The sequence below is a fragment of the Corvus cornix genome, chromosome 11 (assembly GCF_000738735.6).
Source record: "Corvus cornix cornix isolate S_Up_H32 chromosome 11, ASM73873v5, whole genome shotgun sequence".
NCBI lineage: Eukaryota > Metazoa > Chordata > Aves > Passeriformes > Corvidae > Corvus > Corvus cornix.
Genome location: NC_046341.1, coordinates 1,147,296 through 1,163,070, shown reverse-complemented (window position 1 = coordinate 1,163,070; position 15,775 = coordinate 1,147,296). Strand labels below are relative to the sequence as shown.

General features: G+C 61.8%; 2 protein-coding genes across 2 annotated transcripts; both read left to right on the top strand.

Annotated features, from left to right (window-relative positions):
• The first annotated feature begins 810 nt into the window (after positions 1-810).
• On the top strand, positions 811-6,243 carry RPL13 (ribosomal protein L13). The gene is made up of 6 exons (XM_039558211.1): positions 811-888; positions 1,074-1,186; positions 2,108-2,249; positions 3,728-3,901; positions 5,171-5,227; positions 6,046-6,243. The coding sequence occupies exons 2-6, from the start codon at positions 1,083-1,085 to the stop codon at positions 6,202-6,204; spliced, it is 636 nt and encodes a 211-aa protein (XP_039414145.1). The 5' UTR covers positions 811-888; positions 1,074-1,082; the 3' UTR covers positions 6,205-6,243.
• A 1,308-nt stretch (positions 6,244-7,551) lies between these two features.
• Positions 7,552-14,946, top strand: CPNE7 (copine 7). Its single transcript, XM_039558604.1, is given in 20 exon segments — positions 7,552-7,997; positions 8,728-8,949; positions 8,952-9,142; positions 11,264-11,446; positions 11,515-11,589; positions 11,997-12,071; positions 12,148-12,231; positions 12,316-12,405; positions 12,549-12,647; positions 13,021-13,107; positions 13,191-13,221; positions 13,224-13,249; positions 13,333-13,466; positions 13,590-13,644; positions 13,798-13,849; positions 13,917-14,050; positions 14,182-14,418; positions 14,711-14,761; positions 14,763-14,780; positions 14,782-14,946. Coding segments are annotated over 19 exon segments (1,722 nt in total). The 5' UTR covers positions 7,552-7,997; positions 8,728-8,918; the 3' UTR covers positions 14,851-14,946.
• Positions 14,947-15,775: the final 829 nt, after the last annotated feature.

Genomic DNA, 15,775 nt, shown 5'->3' with positions numbered 1-15,775 from the left:
CCCCAGCACAAGTGGGGGCTCTGACAGCTCCCAGCCCTCGGGCCTTTGTCACAGTCACAGGCTCCTGTCCCGGGTCAGGCTGGAGCTGGGAGCCTCTTCCTTCCGTGAGAATGTGAAGATACTCTGCACTGTGTCTTCTCCCCTGTCCCAGCTCATTTCCTGGGGTCTCTCTGTGCCTAGGGATTGATTTCCCTTCATTTCAGGGGCACAAGTAATTTTCTACATCTAAAATGCTGCCTGGATTTTTTAATTCCAAGCTTGGTTGTTTCTTCCCAGACTCGCTCTTTGAATTTCCTTTCCAGGCAGCAGCTGAAATTTCAAGTGATCTTTGATTTTATGTTTTTAACTCACAAAACCTCGGTGCTGTGGAGCTGAGGGTGGCGGTGGGAGCAGTGCACCGGGGGCACAGTGCTGGGGACAGCGCAGGCTTCTCGGTGGCTGCTGGGGTGCTGGGACCTGCCGAGGGGCATGGCAGTCCCCGAGCCCTCTCCTGCCACGTGGGCGATAACGCTGCTCCCCCAAAGGGAGGACAGCGGAGCAGGGATCCTGCTCTGGGGTTGGATGGGAACAGGGACCCCCATGCTCCCGTGGGATTCCTCAGGGATTTGGGACCGGTGTCCGTCCCATCCGGCCTGCCCAGGAGATGCTGGGCACCGGAGAGGGCATGGAGCTGCTGCTCCCGGTCGGGCCTGGCTCCGCGCCGTTCGCTCCTGTCCCGTTCCCCGCCCATCGCTCGCCGTGCGCGGGCCCTTTGAGCCGCCGCCATCTTTGCTGCGGGCGCGGGAAGCCGCCGCCGCCGCCGCCGCTCGCTGGCCCCGCCCCTCTCCGGGCACTTCCGGCGCCGCCGCGCCAGCGCTTCCTTTCCGGTGGCCATTGTCGTGGCGGGAGGTGAGTGAGGGCCGGGGGCTGCATCCGCCGCCATCCGCCCGCCGGGGCCGCGCCCACCGCCGCCACAGCCCCGCGCGGGGCCGCGGGGGAGGCCCCGGGGGCGCCGATGGGGCCTTGCCGGGCCGGGGACCGCGGGCTTGGGGGCGCCTCGGATGTCGCCGCGCTAACCGTGCCCGTGTCCGCAGGCCGCAGCCATGGCGCCCAGCCGCAATGGGATGATCCTGAAGCCTCACTTCCACAAGGACTGGCAGCGCCGGGTCGCCACCTGGTTCAACCAGCCCGCCCGCAAGCTCCGCAGGTGAGTCCCGGAGCTCCGGGGGCCGCGGGAGGTGCTTTCCCGGCTTCTGCGGGACCGCTTAAGCTGCCGGGGCGCCGTGGGTTTGTTTAGCCATTCTCTGCGCGTGCTCAGAGCCAGTCCCTGCCAGCTGCAGCCAAGTGATGAGACATCTCCGGAATCGCTGCATCCACAGTGATGAATGCTCTTCCCTGGGTCTCTGATGGCACTGGCGGTTCCAGGGCGGCAGCAGCCAGCCCGGCCCGCCCGTTTGTTCCGGAGGCATCGCTGGGCAGGAGTGGCACGTGTGATAAAGATGCCGTGTACCCGGTGGCTGTCACAGGTGGGCAAGAGGCTAGTGACACTTGGCTTGGCCCCACCATAGTGTGACCAGCAAGGCCAGGGCAGTGCATGTCCCCTGTACTGGTGCTGCTGATGTCACACCTGGAACTCTGATGCTACATTTGGCTCCTCACTACCAGACAGACATTGGGGTGCTGGAGCATGTCCAGAGAAGGAAAGGAAGCTGGGTAGGGTCTGGATGGCCAGGAGCAGCTAGGAGAGCTCAGCCTGGAGAAAAGGAGGCTCAGGAGGAACCTCCTGGCTTTCCACAACTCCCTGACAGGAGGGGGCAGCTGGTGGCAGGTCGGGCTCTGCTCCCAGGGAACAGGGACAGGACAAGAGGAAACGGCCTCAAGCTGTGCCAGGAAATGGTCAGATTGGACATCAGGAGGAATTTCTTCCTGGAAAGGGTGGTCAGGCATTGGCAGGTGCTGCCCAGGAAGGTGGTGGAGTCCCCATCCCTGGGGCTGTCCCAAGGAAGGAGTGGATGTGGCACTCAGGGCTCTGGGCTGGGTTGATAAGGTGGGGATCAGTCACAGGTTGGACTCGATGGCCTTGGAGGTCTTTTCCAAGCTAAATGATCCTGTGATCCTGCCATTCCAGGAGGAAGGCTCGCCAGGCCAAGGCTCGCCGCATCGCCCCTCGCCCCGTGGCTGGGCCCATCAGGCCCATCGTGAGGTGCCCTACGATCAGATACCACAAAAAAGTTCGTGCTGGTAGAGGCTTCAGCCTGGAGGAGCTTAAAGTAAGTACAGAGCATCGATTCAAATGAGTGAACTCCCAGTCTGAGCTCAGCTGCTTCTCCTGTCCTGCACAAGGTGACTTCCCCAGGTGTCAGTACCTGCTGGCGCTGCCACAGCCAGGGAAGGTTGTGGATTTCCCAGCTCTGGGAGCAAGGAAGGATGGTCTTACCTGTGACAGTGGAGTGGGTGTGTGAAGGGTGCTTTGGAAGGTAAATGTCTGTTTATCTGGTCAGACTGTCACTTAAAGTTCCATTAAAATCGAGCTGAAATAGGGTTAGGTTGGATATACAAAGGAAATTCTTCCCTATGAGTGTGGTGATGCCCTGGCACAGGTCGCAGAGAAGCTTTGGCTGCCTCGTCCCTGGAAGTGTCCAAGGCCCGGTTGGATGGGGCTTGGAGCACCTTGGGACAGGGGAAAGTGTCCCTGCCCATGGCAAGGAGTGGAGCTTGGTGATCTTTAAGGTCCCTTAGAACCCAAACTCTTCAGAGATTGTACAAAATTCGAATTCTGAAAGAGCCTTGAGTCTCCTAAACTTCTTTAGAGGAGTGGGAAGATTAAGATCATCTTCATTAAATTATTTCTTAATGAAACTTTTTTTTTGCTGATTCTAAATATTTTAGCCAACGTTTTCATGTTGAGGACCAGGTAAACCCAGCTCAGTGTACTTCTAAGAGTAGCAGGGAATGTTGTACCAGGAGGAAGAACCATTCAGTGCAGCTTCCCAGAGTGGCTGGATTGATAATAGTTGGATTAGGAACACCTAAAATCTGTGGGAAGCATTTCCTGTCCTTCATTCCTTGTCCCTGTGACCTGCCCAGGTGTGCTGAGCTGGTAAAGGTGGTCTGCAGGGCCGCCTGCTGTGTATCTGATCAGATTCCACATCAGGGCTCGCTGGCAGCCACCAGCCACCTCTGCGCCTGGTTCAGTGCCTTAATTAAAACATTTATAACTGAAATTGGTGCACTGAGGCAGGGAAATTGTTCTTCTGGGTGCCAAATGCTTCATTACTTACTTTTCTTTAATTTTCGGGTGATGGTGGAACACAAAGTAGGATGCAGCTGCTTGTCTTCAAACAGAAAATGAGCTTTTTGTTTAAGATAGTTTAAAAAAATAGCTATTTAATGGTTGTTTCAGATGGTTAGAAAACAATCCTTACTTCATGGAGCTCCCAGTGTTCAGTGAACCAGAGTTGTCCATGAACTGTCTCATAAATGTCTGTATGAATCCAGGTTTAAATGTGTCTCGCAGGGGTTGTGCTTTGCTCCCCTAGGGAAATCCACCTCCAAAAATCAAAGCCTGCACAACATTTTAAGCACTAAGATACACCAGGACACCGTTTGTTGGGTGGCGTAGTTGGTCCCTCAGCTGATGCTGAGCCTTTCTCCAGACCCTGTATCCCGTGCTGGCTGTGCTTGGATCCCTGCCTGGCTGTTGGGAGCTATGGCTTGCTGACACCAGTCTCTCTTTCTCTCTCCTCAGCTCGCTGGCATCAACAAGAAGTTTGCCCGGACTATCGGAATCTCCGTGGATCCCCGGAGACGGAACAAGTCCACCGAGTCCCTGCAGGCCAACGTGCAGAGGCTGAAGGAGTACCACTCCAAGCTCATCCTCTTCCCGAGGAAGCCAGCCATGCCCAAGAAGGGAGACAGCTCTGTGAGTACCTGACTGCTGGAAGTGTGTCCTGTTTTGGGAGGTTTGGTGTCAGGCACAGCTCCTGAGCCTTCTCCATGATGTGACCGCCGTGGGTCAGAGCCCAGCACAAGGCCAGGTCTGGCAGGGTCGAGTCTAACAGGGCTCTCAGGGTTGCAGTGGCACTCCAGCCAGGCATTTGGCTGAGCAGCTGCAGCCCTGTTTTGGTACTGATTCCTGGAGCTTTGATCCTTCCCCAGCCAGCTGAGTTTTAGTTTAGGGAGCTAAATTGTCACAATGGCTGGAAATTCCCCCTGGAGTCAGTCCTGCTGGTGGAAGGCTGAGGGACAGGCTGTGAGTGGCTCCAGAGCTGTGTGCCAGCCAGGCTTCAGAAGGTGGTTGCTGTTGACATTCAAAAATGCTTTTCATTAAAACCTCTCCAGGATCAGAGCAGAGCTGTGTTTCCTGGCTCTGCTGGTGGTAGATCAGGGAACACAACGGTGAGTTCAGACTGTCCTCACATCTTGTGGGGAGTCTGGCAGCTCCAAGCTGCTCAACTCCATCTTCAGCACAGGGAGGAAGGGCCTCGAGCTGAAACACTGATTCAGATGTGTTTGCTGGAACTCAGCTGTATTCCGTAAACGTTCAATCATTTTTGTCTGATGGCATGCTTTTACAAGAAGCTGGAATCAACCTGAGTAGGAGTTGCTGAAGAATGTGTTGGGTGTATATGAGGTGTGGGTGCTCAATCTGGAGAAAAGGAGGCTCAGGGAACAGCCTCAGTTTGTGCCAGGGAAGGTGGTTCAGGTTGGACATCAGGAATTTCTTCCTGGAAAGGGTGGTCAGGCATTGGCAGGAGGTGGAGTCCCCACCCCTGGAGGTGTCCAAGAAAGGCCTGGACATGGCACTCAGTGCTCTGGGCTGGTGACAAGGTGGGGATTGGGCACAGATTGGACTTATTGATCATGGAGGTCTTTTCCAACCTAGATGATCCTGTGATCCTGTGTAAATTGAGAATAGCACAGTTGGTGTCAAAGCTTTCCCAGCTGGCAGAGCTGTGGGCCGCTGCTGCTCCGGCCGGATCCGGGCACAGCGTGGGTTGCTGATGCAGCTTGCCAGTGCCAAACGCTCTGAAGTGCTGGGTTCGTTACCATTTGGTGTTAAACCTCCTGTCAGGATCATTAGCACCACGTTTAAGCTGGGTACCTGCATACAAGCTGTGTTTTAGCTGAGGTTTTAGCCGGAGAAGTTTAAATTCTGTTCTTCTAACGTTCCCATCTTCCTGTTGTGCAGCCAGAGGAACTCAAGATGGCCACTCAGCTCACAGGACCCGTTATGCCCATCAAGAACGTAAGTGTCATTTAATTATGTTTTCTGTGTGATGTAATTGAGGTTGAGCTTGTGGAGAGGGTTCTCTCTTTGCTGCCTCACAGCTGAGGGTGGCTGTCTCCAGGCACTGCCCATCCTGGATCAAAAAAAAACCCAGGAATAAGTCTTTGAGAGAACTTGAGGGCGCTTTGGGTTTAGCTGGGCTGGGAGTGCTAAGGCAGGTTCTGTGGTCACCGTTTGTTCTAAATCCTCTCTGCTTCCCAGAGCTGCTGTCAGCAGTGTCACAAACCTCATTCCCTGCAATTCCCTGACAGGAGGGTGGAGCTGGGTGGGGGCCAGGCTCTGCTCCCAGGTGACAAGTGACAGAATGAGAGGAAACAGCCTCAAGCTGTGCCAGGGGAGGTTTAGGTTGGATGTTAGGAAAATTGCTTCGCAGAATGGGCTGTCCATCCCTGGCACAGCTGCCCAGGGCAGTGGTGGAATCCCCATCCCTGGAAGTGTTCAAAAAACACGTGGATGTGGCACTTGAGGACATGGCTGGTGGTAACCATGGTGGTGCTGGGCTGATGGTTGGACTCGCTATTAAAGCTCTTTACCAACGTTAACAGTGCTGTGATTCTGTGAAGCCTGACTCAAGTTTCCCGTGGTGCTTGTTTTTATTCCTGCTCCATTGTGCTCAGTGCTGACAGCGAGGAGCCAGCGGGAACACGGCGGAGCAGGCTGAGGGCAGGGCCTGTAGGTGGCACGAGCACTCCGTTCCCGCTCTGCTCCTCGCGGAGATAATTGCGGGAAGCCTCGGCTCCGAGGGGCAGTCTGACTGTCTGGCGCTCTCTCCGCAGGTTTTCAAGCGGGAGAAGGCTCGTGTCATCTCGGAAGACGAGAAGAACTTCAAGGCCTTTGCCAGCCTTCGCATGGCCCGGGCCAACGCCCGCCTCTTTGGCATCCGTGCCAAGCGCGCCAAGGAAGCGGCGGAGCAGGACGTGGAGAAAAAGAAATGAACTGTTCTCCCCAGAACTGTCAATAAAAAGCCGTAGAGAGCCGGGTGTGCTGTGGTTTTGGGGCACATGTACCAAGCGGAGCTGCCCCGTGTGCCTGTGGCAGTACAGGGATGTGCTCAAGCGTGGGAAGCCTCATTTGCTGTGATTGGAGGCTCCAAATTTCCCTGAAAGCGAGTTAAACACCTGCCTTGTGCCCACTCCTCTGCCTTGTCAGGGCTGCAGCCTGGGCTCCCTTTTGCTCTGGTTCTGAGGGGCTTTGGGGGTTCCCCCTCCATGCCAGGCTTTGTCTGCTGCCCCTTCCCTGCCTTCCACGCCAGTATTCCTGGTTTGATGATTTCCTCTGTGTGAGGCCAAGCTGTACAAGTTGGGTGTCATGGTGGGGGTCACTCATAGGTGCTACTCACGCAGGGGGGCTTTTCCATTTTTGGGAGGGGGCACAGGGAGCAAGGTGTGGCCCTGCTCCTGAGCTGGGCTTGGCTGGAGCAGAGTCCCAGGGCTGGTCTGTGCTGCTCTGCCATGCTGTGCTCCCTGGCCCATGGCTCAGCCCCTGCTGCAGTTTGGGGACCTTTTAGCCATTTCTTTGTGGCTTAAAGGCCACTCCATGGTAGAGGTGGCATTTGGAGATGTCGAGGTGGCCTTGGCAGTGCTGGGGAGAGGGTGAACTGATCTTGGAGGCTTTTTCCAATCCAAGCAGTTTTGTGATACTTCAAGTGGCACCACTGGAGCTCAGGACAAACTGGGGGGGCTCTGGCCGATCCTTGTGGCTGTTGGGGGGATCCCAGGCTCTTCCAGTCCCTGTGCCTGGGGCTGATGGATCACTGGGATGTGTCAGTGGGATCAGAGCTGCTCCAGGAGCACTCACCCAGCCCACTGTTGGTCCATCAGTTTGGGGCTGTTGTGCAGCTGGGATGGGATGGGATGGGATGGGGCACTTAGTGCGGGAGCCCTGGCAGGTTGCATGAATCCTGGGCGGTTCAGAGAGGCAAGATGTGCCCGGTGTGGTGCTTCCTGTGTCCAGTTGCCACCGTGTCCCTCCAGCCGCTCTGCCCAGCCCCCGTGCCTGGCCGTGGGTCGGTGCCTCCTGCCCTGCTGAGCCGTGCTGGGGGCTGTGGAAGGAGAGTGGCCTATTTCTGCCAGGCGGGCTGGGGATTAGCTCCCAAAGCCCGGACCCTGCAGTGCCCTCGTGCTCGTTAGCCCTATCTGCATTTTAATCCCTCCAAATTTGGGCTAATTACATCATCTTCCATAAAGCTGGGTTGACAGCACCGCAGTGCTGGGGGGACAGGGGTGGGTGGGGGTCCCGGGCTGGGGACTCAGCATATGGGGCTCCATGTGCATGGAATGTGGGTCTGGATGCTCCAGCATGTGGGGAGGGCACCCGGTGGGTGTGGGGCACCCCATCCTCGTGCTTGGGCTGTGGGCTCAGAGTGTGGGGGGCCAGGACCAGCGTGGCCTTGGGTACCGCATGGGGAGCAGCTGCAGAGGGTGAGGGGCTGTGACTGTGCCATGGGCGTCTCACTTGGAGCAGGAGCTCCTGCCCTGGCACAGCAGCAGTGCTGGGGACCCTGGGGACCCCGCTCAGCCCCGGTGTAGGGTGGGCTCCGCTCCGGAGCCGGCAGCGAGGCAGTTAACGGAGCTTGTCATCCATCTCTCTCTTAGAGCTCCGCTCCCGAGCTGCAGCTTGAGTCAGTTGTGTGGAGGAGGCAGCGGCAGCAGCTCCGGCAGGCACACCGGCACGGCGGGCACACCGGCACGGCGGGCACCCCGACCCAGCCCAGGCCACCAGCACCCAGGTGAGGGGGCGATGGGCACGGTGGGACCTGCTGTCCCCTCCACTGAGAGATGGATGATGCCAAGGGGTGCCCGCGATCCTGGGGAGGGGGACGGTGCCCACCGGAGCTGGGGCACTGGAGCCACGTGCTGGGGAGGGCCTGGGCACTGCATGACTTCCCCAGGAAACTTTGGCCGGGCGGGGCATGCGAGGGTACAGGTGGGCAGGGGCCGCTTTGCCCCTGGACCTGCCCCTGCCCCAGTCAGGAACCCCCAGGACCCGCAGGTGGGGGGACAAGCCCCGGACTGGGGCTGGGACTGGCAGAGCCCCTCGCTGGCCCGTGAGGCAGCATCACCTGGCTGAGTGCTACCAGCATCCAGGGGAGGATGAACCCCGTCCCCAGCACGGGGGAATCCGTCACCTGCTGGCACAGACACGGAGCTGGTGTCCCCACTCCCCTCTGGAGAGCCCTGCTCAGGCTGGGGGGTGCTGCCCGCAGGAGCTGGAGAGGGTTTCTTCTCCACAGCCCCACACGGGGCACCCCAGGGTGGGTACCCCACCCCACTTAGGTCCCCCTTCCCCTCGGGACACATCCTGCCCCTGGGGTGGGGCTGGGACAGAGCTGGGCACGGCCCTGCAGGACCATGTGAACCCCCCACAGCAGTGCCCATGGGGCTGGCTGGGACTTGGGGGCACACCCACGAGGGGTGCCCGAGCTCCCGCTAACCCCACCGTGCTTTGATGCCTTGCAGGGCCCCGCGGAGCCAGCGGGACTGGAACCGGCCACCCCGCCTCGGAGCGGGTCCCTGGGGTCCCTCCGCCTCACCCCTGTCCTGTCACCGGGGCCGTGCCCGGCACCGCGGGGCGCCGTGCCCCGGGCATGACGGGCACCTGCCCGGCTCCCTGACGGCGCCCGAGGCAGCGGCCGCCCCACTCGCCCCCCATGCCCTTCGCCCACGGGGCCGCCTGTCCCCCGCCGCGCCGGCCGGCCCCCGCGCCCCGGCCGGCATGGGCGACGTGCCCGAGCCGTGCCCGCAGGCCCCGCTGGCCGTGCTCTCCAAGGTGGAGCTTCGGGTGAGCTGTAAACACCTCCTGGACCGTGACACCCTCAACAAGTCGGACCCCTGTGTCCTGCTGCTGATGCAGTCCCAGGGCCAGTGGATGGAGGTAGGAGAGTGGGGGGCACAGCTGGCACCCACCGCGCTGGGCAGGGCAGGGCGGGTCCTGGGGACGTGGCGGGGCTGGACACAGGGTGGTGGATGCAGGGGCTGCAGGAGGTGGTGGGGGGCGAGGTACAGGGTGCAGAACAGGGGTTGGGGTGCAGAGCAGGGGTCAGGGTGCAGGAGATGGTGGGGAGCAGAGTGCAGGGTACAGAGCAAGATACAGGAGATAACAGAGGTGGAGTACAGGGTGCAAAGCAGGGTGGTAGGTGCAGAACGGGCTGCAGGGTTCAGCCCAGGGTGCAGAACGAGGCACAGGGTTCAGCCCAGGGTGCAGGGGTCAAACCAGGGTGCAGGGGTCAAACCAGGGTGCAGGAGATAATGAAGAATGGGATGCTGGGTGCAGAACAGGGTCAGGGTTCAGAACAGGGTGCAAGGTGCAGGATTAGGAGCAGGGAACAGAATGCAGAGCTGCACCAGGATGGGGTGCAGGAGACGATGCAGAGTAGGGTGCACAGTGCACAACAGGTTGCAGGGTGCAGAACGGGGTGCAGGGGGTGAGCACCGGGGCACCCGGCAGCCTGTGGGGATGCTGTTAACACTGGGTCACATCCAGCCCACTGGGGCTGCAGTGGGGCCAGGGAGCAGGGTGGGGTGGGGTGGGGTGGGGTGGGGTGGGGTGTTCACCGTGTGTGGCTCCAGAGTGGCTCCACTGCCCCGGGACAGGGACACAGGATACTTCAGCCCCACCTGGGGTGGCTCAGGGCTGGAGGGCTGGTGCTGAAGCTGGCACTGAACTCACACTGGCACTGGGGCTGAAACTGGCAGTGGGGATGGCAGTGGGGCTGGCAGACACCAGGATGGCACTGGGGCTGGCACTGGGGCTGGCAGACACCAGGATGGCACTGGGGCTGGCAGTGGGGCTGGCACGGCTCCTTCCATCCCTCCCCGTGCTGAGCTCTGGGCTGGCACCGGCAGCTCCACTCTAATCGCGGCAGCTCAGCCGGCAGATTTAGCGCTAAATCCCTCAGCGTGTCATCGACTCCACTCGAGCCAGCACGGAGCCGGGGGGGGACAAGGGCCCCGTGCCAGCTGCAGTGTGCTGTGCCATGCCAGACACTCGTACCCACAGTGCTCTGTGCCACGCTCTGTGTGCCGTGCTGTGCCGTGCCATGCCATGCTCCACACTGTGCCATGCCATGCTGTGCCATGCCATGCTCTATGCTGTGCTGTGCTAGACATCAGCCAGCTCCAAGAGGCAAGAGGGCCCCTCCTGAGCCACCTTTTGGAGTGACTCCTGTCCCCTCCCTGTCCCAGCCAGCCTGCGTCCCCCAGACGAGGGGTGCCTGAATCTGGCTCTGCTGCTGGCTCCAAGAGCCGAGATGGCCCCGGACCTGCTGGCAGATCCTGGCACCAGAGGGTCCGAGGCACTCGACACCCACATCCCAGAATGAGGGGCTGGCAGTGCCCAAGCAGGAGGGACATGGGTGACTGTAGCAGGGTGGTGGCAGTGTGAGTTCAACAGATGCTGCCAGACTGGGCAGGCAGTGGGCAGGGGCCAGCGGCTGGCAGGGTGCCCTGGCCAGGATGTGTCCCCTTGAGTCAACACTGGCAGGGACGGATGCGGGGGAGGCTCCGGAACTGCTCAGCACCCGTTGCCAGCATGGCCTGGAGACGCTGAGGACCTACTGCCCACCGGGGCCACTGGGGCTGGGTGACCCCCAGGCATGGCCACCCCATGATGGGCACAGAGGCTCTTCCTGGCACCAACCCATTGTTCCTGCTCCAGTGGAGCTGCAGCAAAGCACAGCCAGAGCCAGAGTATCCCCTTGGAGCACAGTGGGAGCGGCACCCCAGACCCAGGGCTGGCAGGGCTGGAGGCTGTGGGGGGCACAAGAGGCTCCTTCAAATGCCATTCACTTGGGCACAGCTGGTCCTTCCCAGCACCCCCCATCCCTGCATTCCCTGTCCCTGCATCCCTATCCCTCATCCCTGTATCCCTCAGCCTGGCATCTCCCATCCCTTCATCCCCCGCCACAACAGCTCCCATCCCTCATCCCCCATCCCTGCCTCCCCACACCCCTGTGGGAGCTCTGGCATCCCAAGGCCCTGTGCCGCTCCCACGCAGGTGGATCGCAGCGAGGTGATCAAGAGCAACCTGAACCCCGTGTTTGCCAAGATCTTCACAGTCGATTACTACTTCGAGGAGGTGCAGAAGCTGCGCTTCGAGGTGTACGACAGCCATGGCCAGGCTGGTGTGGGCACGCACGACGACGACTTCCTGGGGGGCATGGAGTGCACCGTGGGGCAGGTGAGCCTGGGGACCCCCGCCCGGGGACCCCACGATGGTGTCCCCTCTCCAACCCTGGGCTCTCGCAGATCGTGGCACAGAAACGGGTGACGAAGCCGCTGTTCCTCAAGTACGGGAAGTTCGCGGGCAAGTCCACGATCACGGTGAGCACTGAGCCTGTGCTGGGGGTGACAGTGGGGTGACACTGAGCAGGGGCACCAGGGCAGCACCAAACCCAGGCACATGGGCGGCACCGGGATGGGGTACACAGGTGACATGGGGCTGGAATCCTGGGATGGCACCAGACAGGACACGTGGGTGGCACTGGACTGGGGTACTGGGACAGCATCAGACTGGGACATGTGGGTGGCACTGGACTGGATCAGTAGGGTGGCACAGACTCTTGGGGGTGGGGAGGGCTCAGGGTCCCTGGTGGCATCTACTGGCCATCCTGAAGGTCCCTGCTGTGCCAGGGAGGCATGTGGGACCCTGTCCCTGCCCGGGGCACCACAGAGGGGTGATGCAAAGCCATGCCAGGTACTGAGCACCCCACGGCCGCCTCTCCTCGCAGATCATCTCAGAGGAGATCTCGGGGAACAACGGCTACGTGGAGCTCGCCTTCCGTGCCAAGAAGCTGGACGACAAGGTGAGCCGGGTGCCAGGGGGCAAACGGGGCAGGGTGGGCAGGGTGGGCAATGCTCTGTCCCATCCTCCTCCCCCAGGACCTCTTCAGCAAGTCAGATCCCTTCCTGGAGATCTACCGCATCGACGACGACCGCAGCGAGCAGCTGGTGTACCGCACCGAGGTGAGGCCGCGGCGGCACCGGGCCCTCGGCTGCCCCACGGCCACCCCAGGGGCTCCCAGCCCCACTGAGCCCCCCGTCCTGCAGGTGGTAAAGAACAACCTGAGCCCCATCTGGGAGCCCTTCAAAGTCTCCCTCAACTCACTCTGCAGCTGTGAGGAGAAGAGGAAGCTGAGGGTGAGGAAGGATGATGGGGAGCCCTATTCCTGCCCTGGGAGCTTATGTACCCCAGCTTCCCTGGGGGTGTGCCGGGGACCCCACGGTGCTGGGGACAGGGCTGAGGACCCCCTGGTGCCGGGGCTGAGCCGTGCCCATCGCAGTGCGTGGTGTGGGACTACGACTCGCGGGGCAAACACGACTTCATCGGGGAGTTCTTCACCACCTTCGAGGAGATGCAGAAGGCGATGGGGGAGAACAAGGTGGGACACGGGGACACGGGGATGGCCTGGGGTCATCCTGTGTGCTGCCAGCAGAGCCCATCCTAGCAGCCACCTTCCAGCTCCTCCTCTGGGTTTGGGGTCATTTTCTGCTCACTGCCCTCCTTTTTGGGGAAGGGATGGTGGGTTTGGGGTCTTCTGGGGAATCAGTCATGGATGGGGTGGCTGGAGCCTGGCTGGGAGTGGGGGAAGGCAGCTGCACCTTGGGGCTGTGGGGGTGCAGGGTTATTGGGCTGCAGTGTTCCGGGACTGTGGGGTCCCCACTGTGCCGAGCCGTGGCACCGGGGGCTGCGGTGCCGGGGCTGGGCCGTGTCCCGAGCGGGGGCCGCAGGCAGCGCGGGTGCCGGTGCCACAGGTGCAGTGGGACTGCATGAACCCCAAGTACAAGATCAAGAAGCGCAACTACAAGAACTCGGGGGTCGTGGTGCTGCTGGACCTGAAGGTGAGCGCCTGGGAGCTGTGCCAGGCTGTGCCCGGCCCCGTGGGCCGGCGTGGGGCAGGGCCTGACGCAGGTCCCTCTGGAAGATCCACAGGGTTTACTCCTTCCTGGACTACATCATGGTGGCTGCCAGATCCATTTCACGGTGAGCAGCGTCCCCTCCCCAGCCAGCAGGGACACACCAGTGGCCCTGCTCACCCTGGGGGACCCTCCCTGCCCCCCCATCAGGTGGCCATCGACTTCACGGCCTCCAACGGGGACCCCCGAAACAGCTGCTCCCTGCACTACATCAACCCCTACCAGCCCAACGAGTACCTCAAGGCGCTGGTGGCCGTGGGCGAGATCTGCCAGGACTACGACAGGTTGGTGGCTCTGGAGGGTCCTCCAGGGCCACACACACTGGTGACGGCCACCCTGGGGTCAGATGCTCTGGTGACAGGCACTCAGTGATGGCACTGGAGCTCCTCACACCCCTTCTCTTGCAGCGATAAGAAATTCTCAGCTCTGGGCTTTGGTGCCAGGATCCCCCCCAAGTACGAGGTGAGGGGGGTCTCAGGTTGCCAAGGCCCTGTGGTACCCCAGGGATGTGCTCGTCCCTCTGGGTACCCTCGGCACTGCTGGTGCTTGGCAGGTGCCAGGGGCTGTGGCAGGGGGTGGACCAGCTGTCCCCTCCCCTCCCCTTCCTCCCTCCAGGTCTCCCACGACTTCGCCATCAACTTCAACCCCGACAATGATGAGTGTGAGGGTGAGTCCAGCTCTAGAGGGGCTGGATCCACGGCTGGGACATCCCTCACCCCTCGCACACCCCACAGGCATCCAGGGCGTTGTGGAGTCCTACCAGAGCTGCCTGCCCAAAATCCAGCTCTACGGCCCCACCAACGTGGCTCCCATCATCTCCAAGGTGGCTCGCGTGGCGGCCGACGAGGAGCGAACCAAGGAGGCGTCGGTGGGTCCCGCTGCCCCCCGGGCCGGGGCTGGGCTGAGACCTTGCACACTCGTGACACTCGTGGCTGCTCCGGGTGGGGCCGGCAGCCGGGTGAGGGCAGGGCAGCCCCCGAGCATCCCTGTCCCCCCCAGCAATACTTCATCCTGCTGATCCTGACGGACGGGGTGGTGACGGACATGGCGGACACGCGGGAGGCCATCGTCCGGGCCTCCTACCTGCCCATGTCCATCATCATCGTCGGCGTGGGCAACGCCGACTTCACGGACATGCAGATCCTGGACGGGGACGACGGCGTCCTGCGCTCCCCCAAGGGCGAGCCCGTCCTGCGCGACATCGTCCAGTTCGTCCCCTTCCGCGAGTTCAAGAACGTGAGTGCAGCAGCCACGGCCTCCTGCCTGCCCTTCCTGGCCCCTCCCTCCCCTCCCGTTCTCTCCCGTCCCTTTCCATCCCCTCCCCGTCCCACCCCATCCCCTTCCGTCCCGCCCCCGACTTGTCCCGTCCCCTCTTTCCCTCTCCCATCCATCTCCTCTCTTCCTGTTCCCTGTCGTCCCCAGCTGTCGCTCCCGTCCTCTCCCGTCCCCTCCCCTGTCCACATCCCCACGTGGCGGCACAGGGACCCGGTGTCCGCGGCTCACGCCGGTGTCCCCCGGTGTCCCGCAGGCGTCACCCACCGCGCTGGCGAAGTGCGTGCTGGCGGAGGTGCCCAAGCAGTGTGGTGGAGTACTACAGCTTACAAGGCCTTCCCCCCGCGCTGCCCCCGGCCCCCCACCCCCGACCCCAGCCTCGGCTCCCCGCAGTGAGGGACCCCGAGCCCCAGCCTCAAGTATTCCCTAGTGAGGGACCCCGACCCCCGACTCCAGCCTCAGTTTCCCCCAGTGAGAGACCCTCCAGTGCCCCTCAGCCCCAGCCTTGGGTTGCCCCAGTGAAGGGCCCCCGACCCCAGTCTCAACGCGTCCCAGTGAGACCCCCCCACTCTCCCGGTGTGCCATGGGGACAGACGGGGTCCCCGCAAGTCCCAGCCCTGCGCCAGCCCCCGCCTGGCTGGGACATGGGGAAACCATGCATCCCAATATCCATGCCCGGCAGGATACCCCCGGCACTGCTCGTTCCCGGTGGTCTGTGCCCTGTGGCCCGGACCCACCCCATCCCTGCTGTCCCCTCGGTCCCCTCGGTCCCCGCTTCTCTGTCACTGTGATGTTTGGAGGCTGCATGATCTCCCCAATAAAGCACCACCCCTGTGCCCATCCTCCTGCTCTCTGGGTGCTGACCCCCACCCTCCGGGGGCTCAGTGGGGGCTGGGCAGAGAGACTGGCAGCTCCTGGGTGCTGCCCCACCTGGTGACAAGAGCCGAGGGCAGCCGCAGCCCCCACATTCCGGGTGTCCGTGGCCGGCAGCGTGCCGGGAGCGCCCGAGCAGCCGCCGCTTGGATGTGCCGGCGTGGGCGCTCGCCCCGCTGTGCCGCGGCCCCGAATCCAGGGCAGGGAGCGGAGAGAGGCGGCAGCGGAGTGGGCCCTGCTGCCCGGCACACGGCCACTGCCCTGTGCTGTGTGCCCTGTGCTGCGTGCCCTGTGCCGTGTGCCCTGTGCTATACGACGTGTGCCGCAGGCAGTGCACTGTGTGTCCCCAGCTGTGTTCCATGTGCCATGTGTGCCGTGTGCCACACGCCAAGTGCCACGGGCCACGCACCGTGTTCATGTACCCTGTGACGTGAACTCTGTCACATCC